General features: G+C 42.5%; 3 protein-coding genes across 4 annotated transcripts; all 3 read right to left on the minus strand.

The window, feature by feature from the left end:
• Window positions 1-3470: 3470 nt before the first annotated feature.
• On the minus strand, window positions 3471-6192 carry LOC310778640 (pancreatic progenitor cell differentiation and proliferation factor B-like). The gene is made up of 5 exons (XM_083639125.1): window positions 6039-6192; window positions 4466-4567; window positions 4303-4377; window positions 4083-4176; window positions 3471-3930 (listed from the first exon to the last, which is right to left on the minus strand). The coding sequence occupies exons 2-5, from the start codon at window positions 4518-4520 to the stop codon at window positions 3747-3749; spliced, it is 408 nt and encodes a 135-aa protein (XP_083495251.1). The 5' UTR covers window positions 4521-4567; window positions 6039-6192; the 3' UTR covers window positions 3471-3746.
• Window positions 6193-7413: 1221 nt separating this feature from the next.
• Window positions 7414-12452, minus strand: LOC310778638 (tumor protein D54-like). Of its 2 annotated transcripts, XM_083639122.1 has the most exons (8): window positions 12366-12452; window positions 11678-11802; window positions 11433-11581; window positions 11052-11099; window positions 10333-10434; window positions 9906-9932; window positions 8717-8743; window positions 7414-7929 (listed from the first exon to the last, which is right to left on the minus strand). In XM_083639122.1, exons 1-8 carry the CDS (start codon window positions 12376-12378, stop codon window positions 7911-7913), a joined length of 510 nt encoding a protein of 169 aa, XP_083495248.1. In that variant the 5' UTR covers window positions 12379-12452; the 3' UTR covers window positions 7414-7910. The 2 variants fall into 2 exon arrangements, with proteins under 2 accessions (XP_083495248.1, XP_083495249.1); XM_083639123.1 differs by lacking the exon at window positions 9906-9932.
• Window positions 12453-16627: 4175 nt separating this feature from the next.
• dnajc5aa (DnaJ (Hsp40) homolog, subfamily C, member 5aa) lies at window positions 16628-18749 on the minus strand. Its single transcript, XM_083639119.1, has 5 exons — window positions 18652-18749; window positions 17566-17697; window positions 17232-17445; window positions 16901-17072; window positions 16628-16760 (listed from the first exon to the last, which is right to left on the minus strand). Exons 2-5 carry the CDS (start codon window positions 17676-17678, stop codon window positions 16648-16650), a joined length of 612 nt encoding a protein of 203 aa, XP_083495245.1. The 5' UTR covers window positions 17679-17697; window positions 18652-18749; the 3' UTR covers window positions 16628-16647.
• Between the last annotated feature and the right edge of the window lie 805 nt (window positions 18750-19554).

Raw genomic sequence — 19554 nt, forward strand, 5'->3', positions numbered from 1 at the left:
TGCCAAATAGTTTAGCTTGTTCATACATGTCAACACTGACAGCTGGTTTGACAGACAGCTCTCACGTGGAAATGAATGCAGTGTTTAACTAGAACAAAGTCAGCGTTCCCAGAAAGCAATGGAACATTCACAGTGGCCTTGTTTTTCTTCTAACTTATCTACAGTTTCCCCAGGTATAGACCTTTTTCACAGCAGCCAGTTTAATGTGTCAGACCAGGGGTTAGGTGGCACTGTTGGCGCCGCTCACCAAACGTCTGGAAACCGAGACTAGACCAGGGTAAACACAGGTGTAACCAATAAAATTAATGATGGTTCCATTCCATTGGAACTTGGGTGTTCCAGTGTCATGCCCGCATTAATATTATTGGTTACACCTGTGTTTACCCTGCTTTGAAACTCAAAATAGCTCTTATGATATCACTGATAAATGACATCACTGATGTCACAACTTTGTATCTTATGACATCACTGATGACATCATCAGATTTATGACATCACCGATCATCAGTGGGACAAAAATTGAAACAGAGAGAGCCCACATTGCCAAATATAAGATAGATTCTCCACCTTCTGTATTTTCCACATGCAGTTAGCAATGGTAGCATTGGTTTTTTTAAATAGAAGTTTCAACTAGCCTTATCCCTCATGCTTCAGATTGTAACAGACACAAGGTCATCCTACAGGTGAACACATTGACTGGAGTCATTGCAACAATTGAACAACAGGAACTACAGTTTGTGTAATAGCCGGACCAGTCTAGAGCAGAGGTTCTCAAATGTTTTTCAGCCAAGGACCCCTTACAAGATAGAAAATATACCGGGGACCCCCCCATTATGATTTGTGATTTTGGGCTAAGCTTAATTGTTTCCACGGTAACGTGCTTGACTTTTAAATTGATAGGTTTGTTAGATTAGAATGTAATCCATGAGCCATTTTAGATTTAAAGCATACAATATTTTTGTTGAGCTATGAAGCTTTTGGAACAACAAAAAAAGTTTTTATTTTTATTTTCCTTAAAACCTTTTGCGGACCCCCTGGCAAAGTGCCACGGACCCCTGGGGGTCCCCGGACCCCCATTTGAGAACCACTGGTCTAGAGGTTCAGGCTAAATAAAGCAGGTTGTCGGATCAAATTAATTTAAAATCTTTTTTACGAGATTCTTTTGAAAACCCAAAACCTCAGTTGCCACTATAAATAGACGCATCCAGTCAGACCAGAAGTGGCCCTGTCACTAAACTAACATTATAGAGCAGGTTTTGTGTTGACACAAAGCATCCTGAGCCACACGTGGACTAGTCTGGCTGGACTAACACGTGGAGTGGACGTGGACCACGCTCTTTGCCCATGCTGCTGATCAAATATAGACGTGCAACACGACCACACATCACCCCATGCCAACAGACTGTTGAACTTTACCCCTTTACCTGGAAAACTAACTAATAATATGGGTGGTTATGGTATGTCGTGTGCCCCCTATATGTCACCCGTATCCATGTAGCAGTGACCTGTATGTCTTGTGGAGGTGTGTGTGTGTGTGTGTGGGGTCACATGCTTCCTGGGTAACACTTGAGTGAGACCTGAAACCCGAGTCCTGACACGGGCCAGAGGAGGCTCTGACACGGCTACCTTTGCCCTACATAATGTCTGGGCTGACGTGCTGCAGTGCCTCCATTTTCCACACAAGGAACCAACTGGGCCATTATAACGGATCAAGAATGTGCCCCAATAATAAAAGGGTCTATTCTGTTGATCTTAATGGCATCAGGACTGTCCCAGCTGCACGATTGTTGTAAGATCTATCATCACAACATTGTTTTCCCCCCTGACTATTTAGTACCCTCACAGTCACTGTGACTATCTTGTTTTTAAATCCGTATTGTGTCAATATGCCCTCTGCGCTGCCCTGTAAACTTTGCCCAGAGGAACCTGGCAAATTGTCTGAGGTGATTCTTGGAGGCACGTGCTCCAATGTAGGACCTGCAGGATGGAAGATCCCCTGGTAAGACCATCCTGATCACATGACCACATGTCTGTGAAGGGACTGACTGGGTGTCGCAGGACATTTTTAGACCAGAGCATGGTCTGATGCTTTGCCAGGAATAGTGCAGCTTTGGAGGGGGTACCAGAGACTGGGCGAAGGGTCACGCATCTGTTGAATGGGGCAGAGTTGCCTCAAGCTCTGGAAACATGAATGTCCAGAACTGTTTTAACTTACATATTTGAACAAGATGATTATCTGACAGGATGAACCCGTATCCAGGCTTTGCTCAGTCTATTCTTAGATGTTAGTGTGCTGATTGCAAAAATGTTCCCTAAATGATTTCAAAGCAAAGTCCATTCAGTCCAACAGTCTTGTAATCCTTAAAACAACAGCGCAATCATAAGCATATATATATATATATATATGCATTGTTAATAGTAGCCTACTGGAAATTTCCACAAGAGATATTAGTTCTTCTCTGGAATATGACTCTGCATTTGGCAATCTGCACCTGCTACAGGCTAATATTGAGTGAATTGAGATAGTTGATTCTTCGCCAGGTATATTTCTGTCAGTGCAGGGTATACCCCAGACATAAATTGTGCATGCACCCACCGCATGTTTAAATAAATAACTAAATAAATAATTACAAACCATCCTCCCTCATTGTAGCATTCATATTATGAACAGACTGAATCTCTTACAACAGTATCAAGAGGCATTTAAAATATGTCCTTGGAAGTGACCTCAAAAGTTAGTACAAGTTGTTATAGGCAGCCAGTGATAACTTAGTTTTTATGCTGTGCTCTTATTAAGGAAGTACGTATTGGAAACTCTGACCAGAAATCAGAAATATTTCATCACGTTTTACTATAACCGGGGACGTCGTGCGCACAACTATGCTCAGACTTGCCAAAAAAGCTCAACAGCTTAAATTTTGGAAAATGGCTTAAATGGATGCAGACAGAAGGAAAGACAGACAGTTTCCCCTCCTTTTATAGTAGGAGGCACCAAGATAGGGCCAGAGTATCTCTACCATTTGACCTAAAAATAAAATAGAATGTTAATTTGGTGACTGTTTCCTATTTGAGAACTGGCAGAAATTGCCAGCGAAAGCAACAAACTGGATGTCAGCAAATTCTTTGGACAAAAATCAAATAATTGACATAAGCTTTCTCTGATTTCTGCCAGGCTGTTTGACCCATATAGCTCAGGTGATGCGTTATGCAAGTCTTAGCCATTGCTAGCTGCTAATCATATCACAGCTAAACAGCTTAGGTCAGTTTGGCAAGTAGGCTAACAGTCGTCATGCACTGTGTGTGAATCACAATGTGATGCCATAATGTATATAATTATGCACTATATGTTTGTATAGAATGTATGTATTTATCTCAGAAACCAGTCTATGATGAAAATGAATAACCATTGTGGGGAATCAATAAAGTAGGCTACAGTAAATGCAATACAAAAGTATGGCTGAGAGAATTTTATTTAACAACAAAAAACATCATCAAGGAAAAAAGGAACAACATATTTTTTACACATATGAGTTTTTTAGTTTTGGTCATGATAAAAATACACTATATATAAACACAGAGGAAATGTAGCCTCCAGATACTAGAGGTATAAAAAAACAAGCCACCATCCTCTCCATCTCCATCTGATGGACTATGTCATGGATGACCTGGTGCAGGTGGGCGGGGGGGGGGGGGGGGGTGGTGGTGAATGCAGGGTGGGGAAAGTGAATCTGTGGAGGGAATGGAGTCTAGGAAGATGTTTGTGAAGAAGACGTTTGTGAAGAGGACGTTTGTGAAGAGGACGTTTGCGGAGAGGACGATGGCGACGCCTCGAACTTCCCAATGTCACTAGTCTCGCTCAGTCGTCTGTTCATAACCATTTCCCGGGCGATGCAGGTCACCTGACCATTGGTCACTGTGTAGGTTCCAGCCCTGCAGCAGAGAGAGGAATGTCAGAGTTGAACAATTAAAAACCAAGAGAACCAAGGACCAGTTGACAATGGAGCACATGTGTGAGCCTAATAACTACACATGGTTTATTTGAGCTTGATTATGTTGTTCACATTATGTAGAGAGAGACTCACTTTGGAGACTCAGGTCCAGTCTGCATGCCGGGCTGGTTCGGTTTTGCGAAGAAAAATGAAGACCACCAGTGGCCCGAGTCCTGTCGGGGAAGTCCTGTGGAGAACGAAATGAAGGTCAGACAAGCAGCTCAGCGAGGCGCACAGAGGAGAGGTAACAGGTTAACAGTCAACTGTTTCCAAAATAAACCCTTGTTTACAGTATGTGCACTCATGTGCCTACCTGGGTGGTGTGGAATGACCTCTCCATACTCAGCACTGCCACAGGAGCTGCTGCTGGAGGCCGAGCCAAGGCGCCCTGCAACAAAGATTATATTTCATTGAAATGAAATGAATGAATGAATGAATGAATGCATATGAATGCATATAGGACGCATCGCACTCACTTCTGTAGTAATCATGGGTGGCGATGAGGGAGCCAGTTGATGGAATTGCTGCCATTTCTTCGGACCTTAGGTGGAAATTCGCTCAAAGATGGAAATGGTAACCTTGAGGAAAGAGAAGAAAAATAGGTGTCAGATGTATTATGAGGGTGTAAACAAAGACAATTGATGTTGCTATGGTTTCACTTAGATTTCCCTTATGATTTAACTTGCTTTTTCTATGTCTAAATCCCTTATATTGTCACTTAGATTTCCCTTATGATTTAACTTGCTTTTGTATGTCTAAATCCCTTATATTTGATGAATGTTGTTCTGCTGTTTTTCCACCTGGCTCTTCTGTTGAGATTTAGACACTGTCACTAAAACAAAAAGTGTTTTTGTCTGGCATATTGATTTTGTTTTGCTTTGTTTGTTTCATGGTAACATAACTTTGTAATTCTGGATTTGGAAATCTCCCAAAACAAATGTTGCCCAAAGCATTGCAAGCCCATGAGATCCTGCCTGGGAAAAAACATCTGGACTGTCATGATAGCGTTCACAGAACAGGTGTCACTCTGGACCCATTTCAAGGAAGGCTAGCTCCACTCCTGACCTTCATTCCAGAACCCCCCAGCCTTTACTCCAGACTGAACATGCACAGGCAGCAGGCACTGGGAATCTGCTCTCCCCATGACTCAAATAACTGGAGTGTCTATGGAGTGTGTGTGTGTGTAGCAGTGCATGAGCTGGCTGCGTGATCACTAAATTTGTTGGCAAAAAATGGCGTTCATTGTCACGGCTATATGATGCCCAATGGTGTGTTCAGCCAGGCCATTATAGAACACTTTGTCCACATTTAAGTGACAAAAAAGAACAATATAGTATCATAATTGTGAGAATTGATTATGTATACATTAAAAATGCTTTACTTTCTAAATAATGTGATTAGAAAAATGTAAAACTTTAAAAATGCCTCCAAAATACAATATCTGAAGGACCTGAGCCTGGGAAGCTGTTGCTTGACATCAGGCGAGCGCAGATGGCTTGGAGGATTTCAAGGCTAATACTTGTCTGCACCACATACAAGGAGTAGACTATATAGAACGGCTGAGGGGTAAACAGATCAGCAAGCCAACTACTTCCAAGCACTTACAATGTCCAGAAGTAAATTCCACTTTAAACAAACTAATGTGTGTGTGTGTGTGTGTGTGTGTGTGTTGCATTGCATTAAAAAAAATCTGAAATGACAAGCACTACATAACCTATAGGTAAGCAGCCAATCAAGAGAATATTTACCTATACCTACAAAACAATCCAGCACACTATTTTTGCAAAATGTAGCTTCCCTTTTATCTGATAAAGTCTGATGAAAGAAAGATGAGTGGAAAGACACCTGTTTTGCCTACTGTACTGTTGTATACTCACTAGAACTTTTGAGAACATCAGATAAGATAAACTATTCACTATACTGGATATAACAACTTTTACCCATTCCTACTATTATATTATACTGTAGCTTACACAAAAACAATGTCCTACACAAAGGTCTATATAGGAAATAGAAAAACACACTGATGATGTGTTCCCTTTGACCTACCTTTTGGTTTAGGCTATGGGTGACGCTGGTGACACCAAAGGCGGTTAAGGTGCAGATAGGCAAGGCTTGAGGTTTGTAAAGTGCTAATTGTTATTATGGCCCATTTGTAGGTTATAGTCTCTGTTGGCACCCGTCACGATCACTCCACTCTCTGGTGTTCATCCCGCTGTGACTGGAGGAGGGCGAACAGTGGCTTTATATGTGAGCCGGGGGCACGGGGTGGGGCGGGGCAGGACAGGGCACAACGTGCTGCAGCTGTTCTATCAGTTCTGTTCTGTCAACAGGTACTCACTCGGTGACACGAGATCAACGGACGGAGGCTTTTGAGAAGCTTATCTTGTCCTTAACCCTGTGTTCTACAGAGACACAGCAGCTAACTAACAGTTTCGCTGGCATCGTTATAGCTTAGCTGTTTTAACCTTAAACTGCAGCGCGCACGGCTCTCTTTATAACGTTACATTTTCCTATTTTGATCATGATTTTGATTTATAAAAAAAAAAGCTACATCAAGAAGTAGGAAAACACGACAGAAAAGTCGCTAGGTTTATGTGCGCACGAAAAACGAGTTCCCAAACTAATCTCATTCAAACTTAAGAAAGGAAGGATAGTTAAGTGATGATATTTTGCCTCTGCGCGTAACCTTCCCTGGTGGTCTAGTGGTTAGGATTCGGCGCTCTCACCGCCGCGGCCCGGGTTCGATTCCCGGTCAGGGAACTGACCTTTTTTAACTGCAGCGCAAACTATCTTTCTTCCTTTGTTTTTACTGGCTTTTTTTTAAAGGTCCCAATTCGTGCAGCTGTAACCTCTTAAAAACGTGTGTCTCTGGTCCATAAAACATGATTCTGGATTAATTTGTCGAAAATATAGCAACCCCGTTTGTTGTGACGGAGTTGTCACTTCCTCATCTCGTTGTCCCAAGAATGGCCCGTTTCTATAATATATTCAGAACTAATAGTTCCCATTGGCCGCTGAGGGAGAGCCTGCCCCAAGCTCCCAGCGGCCAATCAGATTAGCGTCTGTGGACCAGCACGCTAGGTTGTGTCCACAACTAACGCTATCGCTAACTTAACGTTGCTACGCTAAAGAGGACATCTCAAAATGCCTAGACTTACCGAATGCACCTCCGCAGTTGCTGGATCACGTACACAAATCCAACTGTGGCAGTTCTGAGGTTGTGACCACTCATTACAGGGAGGGCTGACAGCAGTATATATGCATTTACAAGTAAAAACAGCTTTTGCACGGAATGGGACCTAACACACCGGACCATTAGCAATTCCGAATTGAACCCCGTAATTTTGTAGCCTACTTTCAATAGCACAACCAAACAAGTGACAAAATAGACACACACATATACCATCCAAGTTGACTTTAATTGAAAAATCTTAAAGTACAAAAATACTTTATACTGTATTAGTGAAATTCTCCACTCTTGAAAAGTTGATTAATTGAGAGTTGACGTCACTTAATGCATATTCTGAGTAACTGAAATTCAAAGACTGAAGGATTATTTTACTGCTTTACATTTCAAAATAAGTAAACTCTTAAATCACACTTAAACAACATGCAGGAGTATCAGGAATATCAATACATTAAGCCTTAATGTGTTGATTAAACTTAATTTAAATTTAAATGTCCAAATAGTCCTTAATGATTAAGGACTATTTGGACGTTTAAGTTTAAATTAAGTTTCCATAGCAAACGTAATGCATCCCATCAGTCATGTTAATGCAGCAGTCATAAGTGACAGTGGCAGAGTTCACTGGGTCAGAGAAGTAAAGGGACATTACAAGCCATGGGAGAACAATTCACTGTGGTCCATCTCATGAGCTCTGGTGCGAGGAGCTTCTTTCAAACCCAGAGGTGTTTCCGTCATTTGCCCAAGTAATGTCTACAGTGAAACATGAACACAAATTGGAATATATTTTAGCGCAGAGCCCGGTGAATTTTAAAATAAACAATTCAACTTATTATTTCAAGTGCACAAAATGTATTTTATAGCACTGGGAGGAATGATTATCTATTTTTCCTTTAAAAGGCTAGTTAGGATTTTTGCGGGGTTGTATGACATACTTGCCGACAGTCAGCGCAGCCGGCGCGGTCCCAGTTTGGAGAAATGGAGACTGTCCAAGTCTCCACAAGCCCCTGACGCCAACGTGACTTGAAAACACATAATTTACACCCTGTTTTAGCTGAAATCTGCACTGTAGCCAGGTGCTCGAGGAATAAATCTAGCACGTCCAGGTGCACATAATGGCTATATTTCAGCTCAAAACAATGGTGTAAATGATGTGTTTTCAAGTCGACTTGGCATCTTAGGGCTTGTGGAGACTTGGATTATGCCAGCAGTATGGAAGCTTTTTATGCCTCCACCCTCGTTTTTTTTTACCTTTTTGCTCGTGACCCTGTTCACTCTCAGCAGCCTGCTCTACTTGCGTGACACACCCAGTCTCCATTTCTCCAAACTGGAACTGTGCCGGCTGCATTGTACTCTATAGTAAGTACACTGACTGTCGGCAAGTACCTCATACAAAAACCACATAAAAAAAATCCCAACTATCCCTTCAAAACTTCAGGACTCAAATGCCATTTCTAGATGAATCACACAGACACACCTAAGTGACTGACAGATTTAAGTAAGCGGTGCAAGTGGAAATCTTAAATCTTGGCATTTTTACCTCATAGCCGGCATGCTTATGGAGTGGCTGGTGGGCGTGTCAAGAGGTTCAAGAGGCACAGCAGAGAAAGGAGAGAGAGAAGAAGGGTGGGAGTGAATAAAACACGATTTCAGACGGCAGCCCGTCTTTATTGTCACACGAATAGATCACTTTTTTGTGATGAATAATGTTTTATTTAAAACAAAAAGGGCACAAGACACAACAACAAACAGAAGCACACGCCGCTGCCACAACAACAACAACAACAACAACAAAAACAAAAACAAAAAGGCAGCACACTAATGGTAGAAACTAAAGTAATAATGAAAGATGCATTCCCATTCAAAAAAGCAGTAACAGTAGACTTGGGGGGGAAAAGGAAAAAAGGGAGCTCTCAACATGGAGTTCGGGGACCCCCAGGGGACCTCACCATAGTGATGTCACTGACCTGATGTCACAGATCACTGATGATGTCACAGGTAGTAGTGAGGTCATAGATCACCGATGACAGCCATTGTGATGTCATCAGCGATGACGCCATCAATTAAGACGTCATCAGTGATGTCATTCAAGCAGTTGTGTGACGCCATCAGTGATGCCACCGGTGAACAAAGTCATCCAGACCTGTGAATGACGCCAATTAAGTAGCTGTGACATCATCAGTGACACCTCTATGTCATTGGTGAGTGATGTCGTCAGTGGTGCCATCAGTGAGTGGGGACATTTGTGAATAACTAAGGCAAATGGGGGTCTGGAGTCCAAACGTGGATAAAACCAGGGCTCCCCGAAAACCAAAAGAGATGAAGGACATTTGAGAACCATCATAGTATATGACTAGTTGTACTTTTCTCTAAGGTTGGCCTGCTCCAGGTCCGAAATCACTGGTTATAGGGACAGTGTGGGAGATGGGGATGGGGATGGTGAATAGGAGATCACAAAAACATCATACAGAATCAGCAGCAGCATAAAATACTCACTTTGCTTCACTCCTTTAAATTGCTCAAATATTTCATGAATCTCTATATTAAAGTGGAACTAAAAAGCTCCCTCGGTTTTCTGTTCATTCTGTGTTTCAAACTGACTCACTACATTCGACACACAAAAAACAACTTGGAACAAACACATTAAACACACAGTTCAGACTATATTTCGTTGTATTGCAGTGAGACTACTTGGTGACGTTGCCACTTATCTACTGCTAAAGTCTTACCGTGGTGGGCTTGGGAGTGGCAGAGCTCTGTTGAGTTTGCAGCATTGAGATAAAGACAGACACAGATAGCGTCACAGCAGTGTCTGTTTCCAAAATGCCTGTCTTTACAATCTTTTGCAACGGGCCCTTTTTCACAGCCACCATTTTGTGTCTATTAGGCAGGAAGTAGCACAGGTGCAGCAAAACATTAATTAGGGTTTCCAACTTCCAGTCCATTTAGGTGTTCCAGTGCTGGGGCCCTAATTAGTGAATTGGTTGCACCTGTGTTCACCCTGCCTTTTGGACACAAAATGGCGGCTGTGAAAAAGGCCTGTCTTTTGGGATATTCTGCTAGGGTTGAATCATTACTCAAAATTTGAGGAACATTATGAACAATTTCCTTTGTTTTTCCCTTGTGAAAATCAATAGGGTATTTATTAACCGGTACCTCATGGCTGCCAGTCTCCTGGTGATGGTCACGCCCATACTGGACAGCGCATCAGAAGTCACCTGGCCTGCATGAGACAGACTCTCCTGTGTCCTCTTATAGCTACGGCAAGCCAGGCAGAAAAACAAACAGACAAGATTAGAATACAGAGGGAAGAACACCATCGGATTGAGTTTACTTCTTTTATCAGGAAGGGGATGTTAAATGCTACTACTAGCCCTAACTCATTCTGAGTTATCAACAGTGACATCATCAGTACAGCCTCGTCTGCACTTCATGTTGGGTTCACAACCTGAACGGAGGGAAATCACTAAAAGCTCCCATCACGGCTATGACCCTTAGGGACACATACAGAGAACAACACAAAGACAGAATTTGACACACAAGACACACAACTGAGATGAAACAGTCAACACACATCAGAGACACACGTACACGCATGCCTACAAACCCACACGTCAGTAGCTATTATCCATCTGACTACAGAAAAACAGCAATGGCCGCGGGCTAGTCCTGCCTCTCTCTGCCTGTTAATACTGCTGAGGCTATAGGCTATTAACAGGGCACTGATCCTATTTGACCTGGACAATCCCATCACTTGTTCCTTAGAAGAGCCTCCCTCTTTAACATGTGAGCGTGGGACAAGATCTGGGGAAACCCCTGCCTCATATATAGAAAGTTTTCAGGATATGATGTCAACATGATGGCCGAACACTTACGCATTGGACTGGCTGATGTCTTCCAATGTTGCGGAGGCTGTGAGATATCTGAAAACAAGAGAAAAACATGCACAGATTGACAGATTATCAGCTCGATTTAAGAGAGAGACCGTGACAGCCATGAGTGTGCCTTTCATGGTTATGTAACCTGATCACACTGAGACAATGTGCAGCAAATGTTCTGAACAGAGGAAAGGTGGGGGTTCTTCTGAAACATGACTGCAATGTGAGGTTGTGAAGATCCCAGACGTTTTTTTCTCTCTACTTCCAACGTCAACGGATCGTGGAGGAGCTGTACTAGTGTTTTGATCGCAAACAAGAGACTGTGTCATGTCATATGGCAAGGAAGCTGCTGGTCTAAACCTACTGTGATGCACTTACGGGGCTGATGTTTGAACGTCTTGCCAGCCTTTGCTCAGGTTCTGTTTGATGTTGTCGAGTGGACTCATACCCAGCTGTCTCTTGATGTCCATTGCATACTTTTCTTTGGCGAAAAGCACCTGCCGCAAAGTCTGAATTTCATCCTCCACCTATAGGCAGCAGCAGCAGCGAATGACACATTTGACTCATTTTAATCATATTCCTGTGCTGCAATATTACTTCATAAAATAAAAGAGCGGCATTACCTTTATGAGCTCCATCTGTAGATCATCTAAATCCTCCTGTGTTAGATCTGAGGGCGAGCCTCCATTTCTGGTTGCTCCCGTAGAAAAGGTCATTGGTGGGGTCCCACGATAGGTCTCACCAAACCCTTTCAGAGAGGAAAAGGAGGAAATCAACAACAATAACAATGCATTGATGTTAATTTCAGTCGTCAACAAGTGGTAATTTGCAATATGTGCAGCACCAATGAAACAGGAAGACTTGATGCAGTATTGGAATATCAGAGTATACAGAAGTAGGTTAGCTAGCTAGGCATTGTTGACTTGACTAACAGTAATTGCAGTTAGTCATGTAAGAAGTGGTTTAACCCCTAGCAGAGGCAGTAGTAGTAGTAGTAGTAGTAGTAGCACCGATAGTTAGGTATTAGTCCTATGCCTATAAGAAGTTAAGAGCGGGAGGCTATAGTATAGGCTAATAATGAAAACAATGGCGCTGTCCTTAGTGCTGAACTCGTGCTAGCTACAGTTACATGCAGGTAACGTTACCTGTTGCACAGAGAGCTAACGTTAGCCAGCGGCAGCATTAACTGATTATAAACACACGTCAGTCGTTAGCAGCAACTCAAACTAACGATTAACCTGTACGTGCAAGTCAACAGTACTATTTTAACTGCAGTATGATACCAGCCCGTCACACAGATGATGTCCTTACCTTGCCGCTGCATTCTTGCCACTTTCACCTCGGGGTGTTGTTTATGACGAGCTAGCGGCTAAAGTTGCTACCAGCAGTCTCTCTCCATCCAATCCCTGATCAGCTCACATCAGCTCACATACCAACACAGGAGGCACACACACACACGCACACGCACACGCACACACACACACACACACACACACACACACACACACACACACACACACACACACACACACTCAGGGGGGCACTCAGCGTGATAGTGATGTTTACAACACCCCACCAAAAAACGTCAAAACACCACTACCATAATATCACCACATCATGATTAATTTTGTTCACATTGAACATTTTGATAATAATTCTATCAGGCCTACTCCAAAAAAGAGCAAGCAACTGCAATATGCAACAGCAGCAGCATCCTAATAATAGTATTTGTAAAATAAATAAATAAATAAATAAATAAATAAATAAATAAATAAATAAATAAATAAATAAATAAATAAATAAGTTAGTTAGTTAGTTAGTTAGTTAGTTAGTTAGTTAGTTAGTTAGTGTGTTAAATAGTATACACTGTAGATCTAAGAAACAAAATTTGCCAATCTCAGGAGGCCCTAATGATAAATAGCTGATCATTTCTCGTCTTCAATATGGCCAACACTATCAGTGATCCAGGTTAGGGTCAAGCAATTCAACTGGAAGCTAATGTAAGGCACTTGTAATGGGAGTTATGATCTCTACTTTAACTCTCTCTAACCTTGTGTTATAGCATTTTGAACTAGTTACAGGTGAGAGCTGGGTTTACAACTGAGAAAGAGTAAAGTGAAGTCAACATTAAAAATCTATAAGTAAAATTATGACCTAATTTTAAAAATATATTGAAGCTGCTAGAAACAGAACTGCACAACCCTTTAGACCTATTTCCCCTAACTCAGAAACAAAAATGATGATGATGATGATGATGATTTTCTATAATAGGATAATTTGAATAGCCTTTATTGCAGAACATACAATACATATGAGATATAGATGAGAGATAGTCTGTGGTATCTGGACTGACACCAAACCCATTTTTAAAATGTCTGTAATGTGTAATTGATCCATCCACCAATGTGTGAAGATCCATCATTAGGATCCCACAATAAGTTGGTGAGATGCAAGACTTGTCTCCATCTGCTGGCAAAATATGTCACCACACTGCAGAATACTAGCAAACCCCACTGTGCCTACCTAAGGATGAGCACAAGTTCACAATCACAGGTCAGTCAGCAACTTACAATAACGCTTCAACCATCTATTCTACACTGACTGACATGATGTTAGTCCAAAGCACCCATAAGATATCCTACAAAATAATAATATGCAATAAAATTATGTAATATATGCAAGATCAGAATCATGATAGTCGAGAAAATTGTAATATCTAGGAAATAGTGCAAAATGTAACCCACTCAAGCCAATTTCTAAGTTTGTGTTTGTATGAATAATATGTCAATTTGAATGTGTTTAACATCCCTCAACTGCATTGGTTATATTCTTATGCTGTGTAAGAAAGCTACGAGCAATTTTCACACCCTTCTATAAAATAAATTCTGATCCACCACTACATCGTTTAGCATATTTTGTGTGTTTGTGTGCAAACATAATTATATATTATGCAAATTCGGGCAGTTTTCTTGCATAAGAACTGAATGAACCGTGTATAAAAACGATCTCTGACACCATCAGCAGTAACAGGTGATTATCCCCTGCCTCATATTCTGTTGAATACAATGCAGCAGGCATTGAAACACAATCTCCCAAGGACACAAGCCAAAATGTTCAGGAACATTTATTCAACAACAGCAACTCAGATCAATGATCCACTTGTTTTCTTTCAGACACACAATTACCATGCTACAACATAAACGTCAAGATTTATACTTTATATGGGCCAAGTGTATGTACAAGCGACCTTAACCATTAAACCATTCCTTGCAAGATTTAATGGTCACATTACAACACCATACCATTGGAAATGACAGCCAATCATCATCATTTGAAACATGACTAAATATGAAATAAATAAAATTCCAAAAATGCATCATATAACCATTTCACTATAGTTACACTATATACTATGTTGTCTCAAGACATTTTTATGGAGCCATTTCCTGATCATTGATCTATTATAGTTTTTTTTCTGAACACACATTGCATTCAACTTAGAACATTTACAGTAGCATTTTCCAGTATCTCAATGAAAAAGCCATGACAGGTACATCTATGTTTCATCAAGGGTTACAGGAAATGTTATAACAGGCCCACAGAGGTCAACACCCATACCATTAATAGCTGAGGGTGGGCAATAGGAGCTCACCCATTGTAAACCATTGAAACACATTATTAGCAGTTATGAAACTGACAAAGTGGCGAAGGTGATCATGGATTATGGCATTTGCAAATGTCTGGCAATATATGCATATTCAGTGGTATGAAAAATCTAGTAATTATTCAGAGCTGCCTGTAGCGCTTGCTCACAGATAGTGAGCTTCTGCAACTACATGGATTCTTGAAATTCAACAATGATAAACAATTACAGCATTGGACAAAATGTCAACGTCATCAGACTTCAGTTCAAAACACAATAAGGATAAAAACAAGATGATGATAATATCTGTCTTTGCCGCTGAGAACGATTCATTCTGTAGGCAGCTTTCACTCGAAAATAACTATGAAGAGTGCAACATGATTTTTCCACAGCACATTTACTACTTAACAAATTCAAGACAGCTCAGAATTAAACACAAAAGTTCTGAACCAGAGTTGCCAGTGATAAGAGATGCGTTGCTCCCATCTACCAGCAGCTGTGGTCGGAGCTCACTCGCTGGCTGGGTTAGCTGGTCTATGGTCCTTGGCTTCAGCAACAGTGTGTCACAAATTAAGAGAAAGTACTAGTACGACAGCACGAGTGCAATGCCTACATGAAGAAAAATAACTGCAATAGTAAGAATGAATGTTCTTCAATCTCTACCGAGTTGTGAAGCCTCTGAATTAAATAAGTTTTGTCATTGGTGTGAACTTAAGATACAGCTAAGTTAGCTATTCTAGATGCTTTATCAAACTAGGAGAAATGAAGAATTCACCCTGTCAGTGATGGAAAAACATGATTTAAATGTTTGTAAGCGATGCAATACATTTGAGATCCCATTTGTGAATCCAATGTTGGGGAATCAAGTTAAATCACAACAATGAAAGACATGTTCTTATGTCTCACTGAAAATAAGCAAAACACATCTTCATTCATCTTCACTGAAACTCTTAACCGATCCCCCTGTGATGAAACATCCCACATTTAGACCAATAGCTCAAGCCGTTCTAAACCAGTGAGCAACTAGTTATCTTGATAGTTGTCATGACAACCAGGTGAGCAGTGCAGGACTAAAGCTACTAAGGTAAAGCTACCGTGACAGCCATTTATGATAAACTGCCAGCAAATAAAGCTCTGCGCCTTTTTAACGTCATGACAATTCACAATCGTAATACTCAGAGGAGTGGAGACAAACGGCACGAGTAAAGGAAGAGGCAACTCCAGTAATACACTGGTTTACAGCAGATCAGAAGTGGAAATTGTACTAGTGGATGACAACTCTGCTCTTGAAGGTTTTACCCGATGGCAAAAAACACCACCAAAGACGACATAAACACATCTCTCGATCCAGCACCTCCCTGAGCCAGGCCCTTTCTTCTTAGTTGTTTAGCATAAAACATCACGTAAACTTTAACCCCTCGGTGAACGACACTCATATGAACATATTGCACACATACATTATGCACCGACATTATGAATCTTTCAAAGTAAAAAATAAAAAATGATGCAAAAGATCAAATAAAAAGTGGAGACAATGTTTCTTTTTAAACAGTGCATGCTACACCATGATGCAAAACATGGGGGAAAGGACAGTGGGGGGGGGGGGGGGGTAGGCGAATCGTGTGGTTAAAAGGCCAAGAAATACAGAAGAAAAAAACGAAAGGGAACCAATCGTTTTCTTTCTCTTTTCTTCTTGTATTGGGGGCGGGGGGAAGGAGTAGCGGACCAATCAGGAAAGGCGTAAGGGGACGTGTCTTCATTAGTTCCTTTTCATGGGCCATGCTCACTCGTCCCTCTCCTCTCCTCTCCTCTCTCTTTCTGAAGTGGAGACATGGACTGCCCCTCTCTTTCGTCTCAATAAGGTGGAGCAGGGAAGCAGGCAGGACCGCAGGCCGGGGACAGAGGACGACGGGACGGGGACGAGGACGGGGACGGGGGACAGGGGGGGGGTTAGTTGAAGCCGGTGTCAGTGTGGTAAGAAGTGGTGGAATGGTGACCGTCCGATGTTAACTGGGTTGTCTCTGTTGCTGACGGCTGCAGCACGATAGGGTCACCACCAGCCTCTGTTTGACAAACGGGAACAACATTTTTCAGTGTTTTTTTGGGGGATGAACTTCCACCTGCCAGCAACTGTCAAAAGCGAGGAGCGGCAAAACACTTTAGAGATGACAAAGTGAGCTTAGCGGTTCCCGTTCGCTCTCACCTCTCTCATCGGATTGCATCTGCGCCTCCAGGTCCTCGGGGGACACGTAAAACTCCTGCTCGTGGCCCTCTGGAGGCCGCGGTTTACACTTCCCGCAGCAGCAGTTACAGCAGCAGCACAGGCAACAGCAGAAGTAGCAGCCGGTGGCCAGGCCGCAGAACACAAACAGTGCCTGCAGAGGGGAGGGGAGGGGCATGTGGAGTGGGAGGGGCAGGGGGAGGGTACGAAACAAAGATTAAGATGCAGAGAATATTATGTGAGCAAAGGATTAGCAAAAAAGAGCATGATCAGAAAATAGAGCAAAAAAGGAGAACTCTTCCTCCAGTCTCACCTTCGCCCACCAGCTGGACAGGACGAAGTATGTGTTCACGTTCTCCTCCCCGAACTGCTCAGCCACGTACAGTCCCAGAGAGCCGTATTTGTCGTAGATGTTCCGCTTGGTGGGATCATTGAGAATGGCATGGGCGTTGTTTATCTCCTTGAACTTGTCCGCCGCCTCTGGATTCTCTGGGTTCTTATCAGGGTGGAACTTCAATGCCAGTTTCCTGTGTGGAAAATACGAATAATGACAACAACCCAGCATGTGGTGGTGGTGGCGTTGCCGTGGCGATGAGAGGGGGGGGGGGTTAGGCTGTGTGGGGGGTTACCGTGGGGGCCGCCCTCACCTGTAAGATCTCTTAATATCATCCGGTGTGGCCACCTTCTCCACTCCCAACACAAGGTAGAGGGATTCACCGGCGGTGGACAGAGAGCGCTGCCTCTGCTGCTCGGCTGTCATGATGCCTCACGTCCACAGTCTGAGCACAGCAAAAAGAAGGTGAATGCAGTAAATGTGGTCTGGACTGTCACTACCAGCATGTTGTAGTTCTTCAATAACCATGTTAGGAGCATGTTTTGAGATTTGTCCATGCATGATGTCCGTCCAAAAATATGTGAATCAGTGCTGATATAGCAGAGTGAGTGTGTGCAGCAGTGTGACACGATGCTCCTGACTAGAGGCACCATCTGCTCAAATGCTGCCTGTTTCCACAGATTCAATTGTCCTGGAGACAATCAGGACTGAGTGGAATAGAGACAAGAAGACAAAAGAATAAAGGCAAAATGCATGATTAAATCCCCCCGTCTAGATTTCATTTTTCATGTGTTTTTGTGTGTCACTGCATGTGGATGATAATGTAAGGAGTGTCCGGTTACAATCCTATATGTCTATATATAAAGCCTACGACTGAAATGTCGCCAAGATCCCTGAATAATATGTCTACTGCTGCAAGCGAATCATTAATTTATATAAACAGCCAGGCATGCTGCAAGATTGATCTCAATGACGCACTAGTTAGTGGTAAAAAGGTAAAACCCGGAATACAACCGCTTCCAAAAGGATGACATCTTGACACAGATGAATTATCAAAAGGCTATCTGAATCCCCGTGGTGTATTTCAACCGTTTTAAAACATAACCCATTCTGCTCTGACAAAGGCTTTCCCCCCATTTTGCTCCAAATCGCGACTCCCAGTGAAAAACTGTCTTTATGTGAAGGATTAAGACTGAGAAAGCGATGCTTGGGAGCTTAATCTGTGCGAGCATCATCAGCAGCAGCACTGCTATAGCGCACAGCATCCATGTTGGTTTGATTCGCCGGCCTGCTCTTGATGCAAGACCCGGGCCTGATCGTCAGCACTAATTTTCCAAGGGCAAGGAGCAGCATCTCGAGGGAAAACACGAAAATAAGAGAAATGCATGAGACGGCTCACCTTTCAGTCGGCTTTGATACGTGGCAAAATGAAAGATCCCGGCGGGTTATAATGTCAGCTAGTCTGACTCTATGGCTGCTGCATCTCGCACGTACCCAGCCCCTCTCTGTAGGCTCACAGCACACAACCATGGACAGCTGCAGCAGTACGTTGGCTCCGCCCCCTTTCCTACACCGCCCCCCCACCCACTCCTCAGTGCGCCCACCCACTCCTCAGTGCGCCCACCCACTCCCTCAGTGCGCCCACCCCATGTCGACCCGACGTGCGCGTACCCAACTAGACTGATGACTAGTAGGGAGTAAATGCAAAGCCATGTCGTCTGTTATACTATAGTAGGCGACAGTCTATTATGGTTCTCAACGTGTGGTCCAGGGGACCACCAGAGGCTTGAAGGGGTTCCAGGCCCAGCAAATGTAGAAATGATTCAACTTCACCAATATTATATTTAATTGACAAGAAATTAACACCCAATTTGAGAATGGAGAATAATGACTCTTATGGTCATAATTATATTCACTGAAATAAATATATTTTCATATGTGTGTGAGACAAATTGTCATCAAATGGGGGGGTCTGTGGCCCTAATATGGACTAAATTAGTGGTCCTTGATATGAAAAAGGTTGAGAATCATTGTAGTATAGTATAGTATAGTATAGTATAGTATAGTATAGTATAGTATAGTATAGTATATTACTTTCTGTAAATGATAGCCAACTGAGAATAAAGGCTTTTTAGCATATTACCTTCTTGAGTGCCTCAGATCTCTTCAATAAATGCTGGGACTAGAATCCCCAAACTGAAGAGCACCAGAAGGATACTTTTCCACACCCAAGTAGCACTCCATGCAATCTGCTTTCTCTATTGGATGGGCCACACTATTGATGCCATTTGCATGATCAGAA

Source organism: Poromitra crassiceps (genome assembly GCF_964638095.1).
Source record: "Poromitra crassiceps genome assembly, chromosome: 6".
Classification (NCBI taxonomy): Eukaryota; Metazoa; Chordata; class Actinopteri; order Beryciformes; family Melamphaidae; genus Poromitra; species Poromitra crassiceps.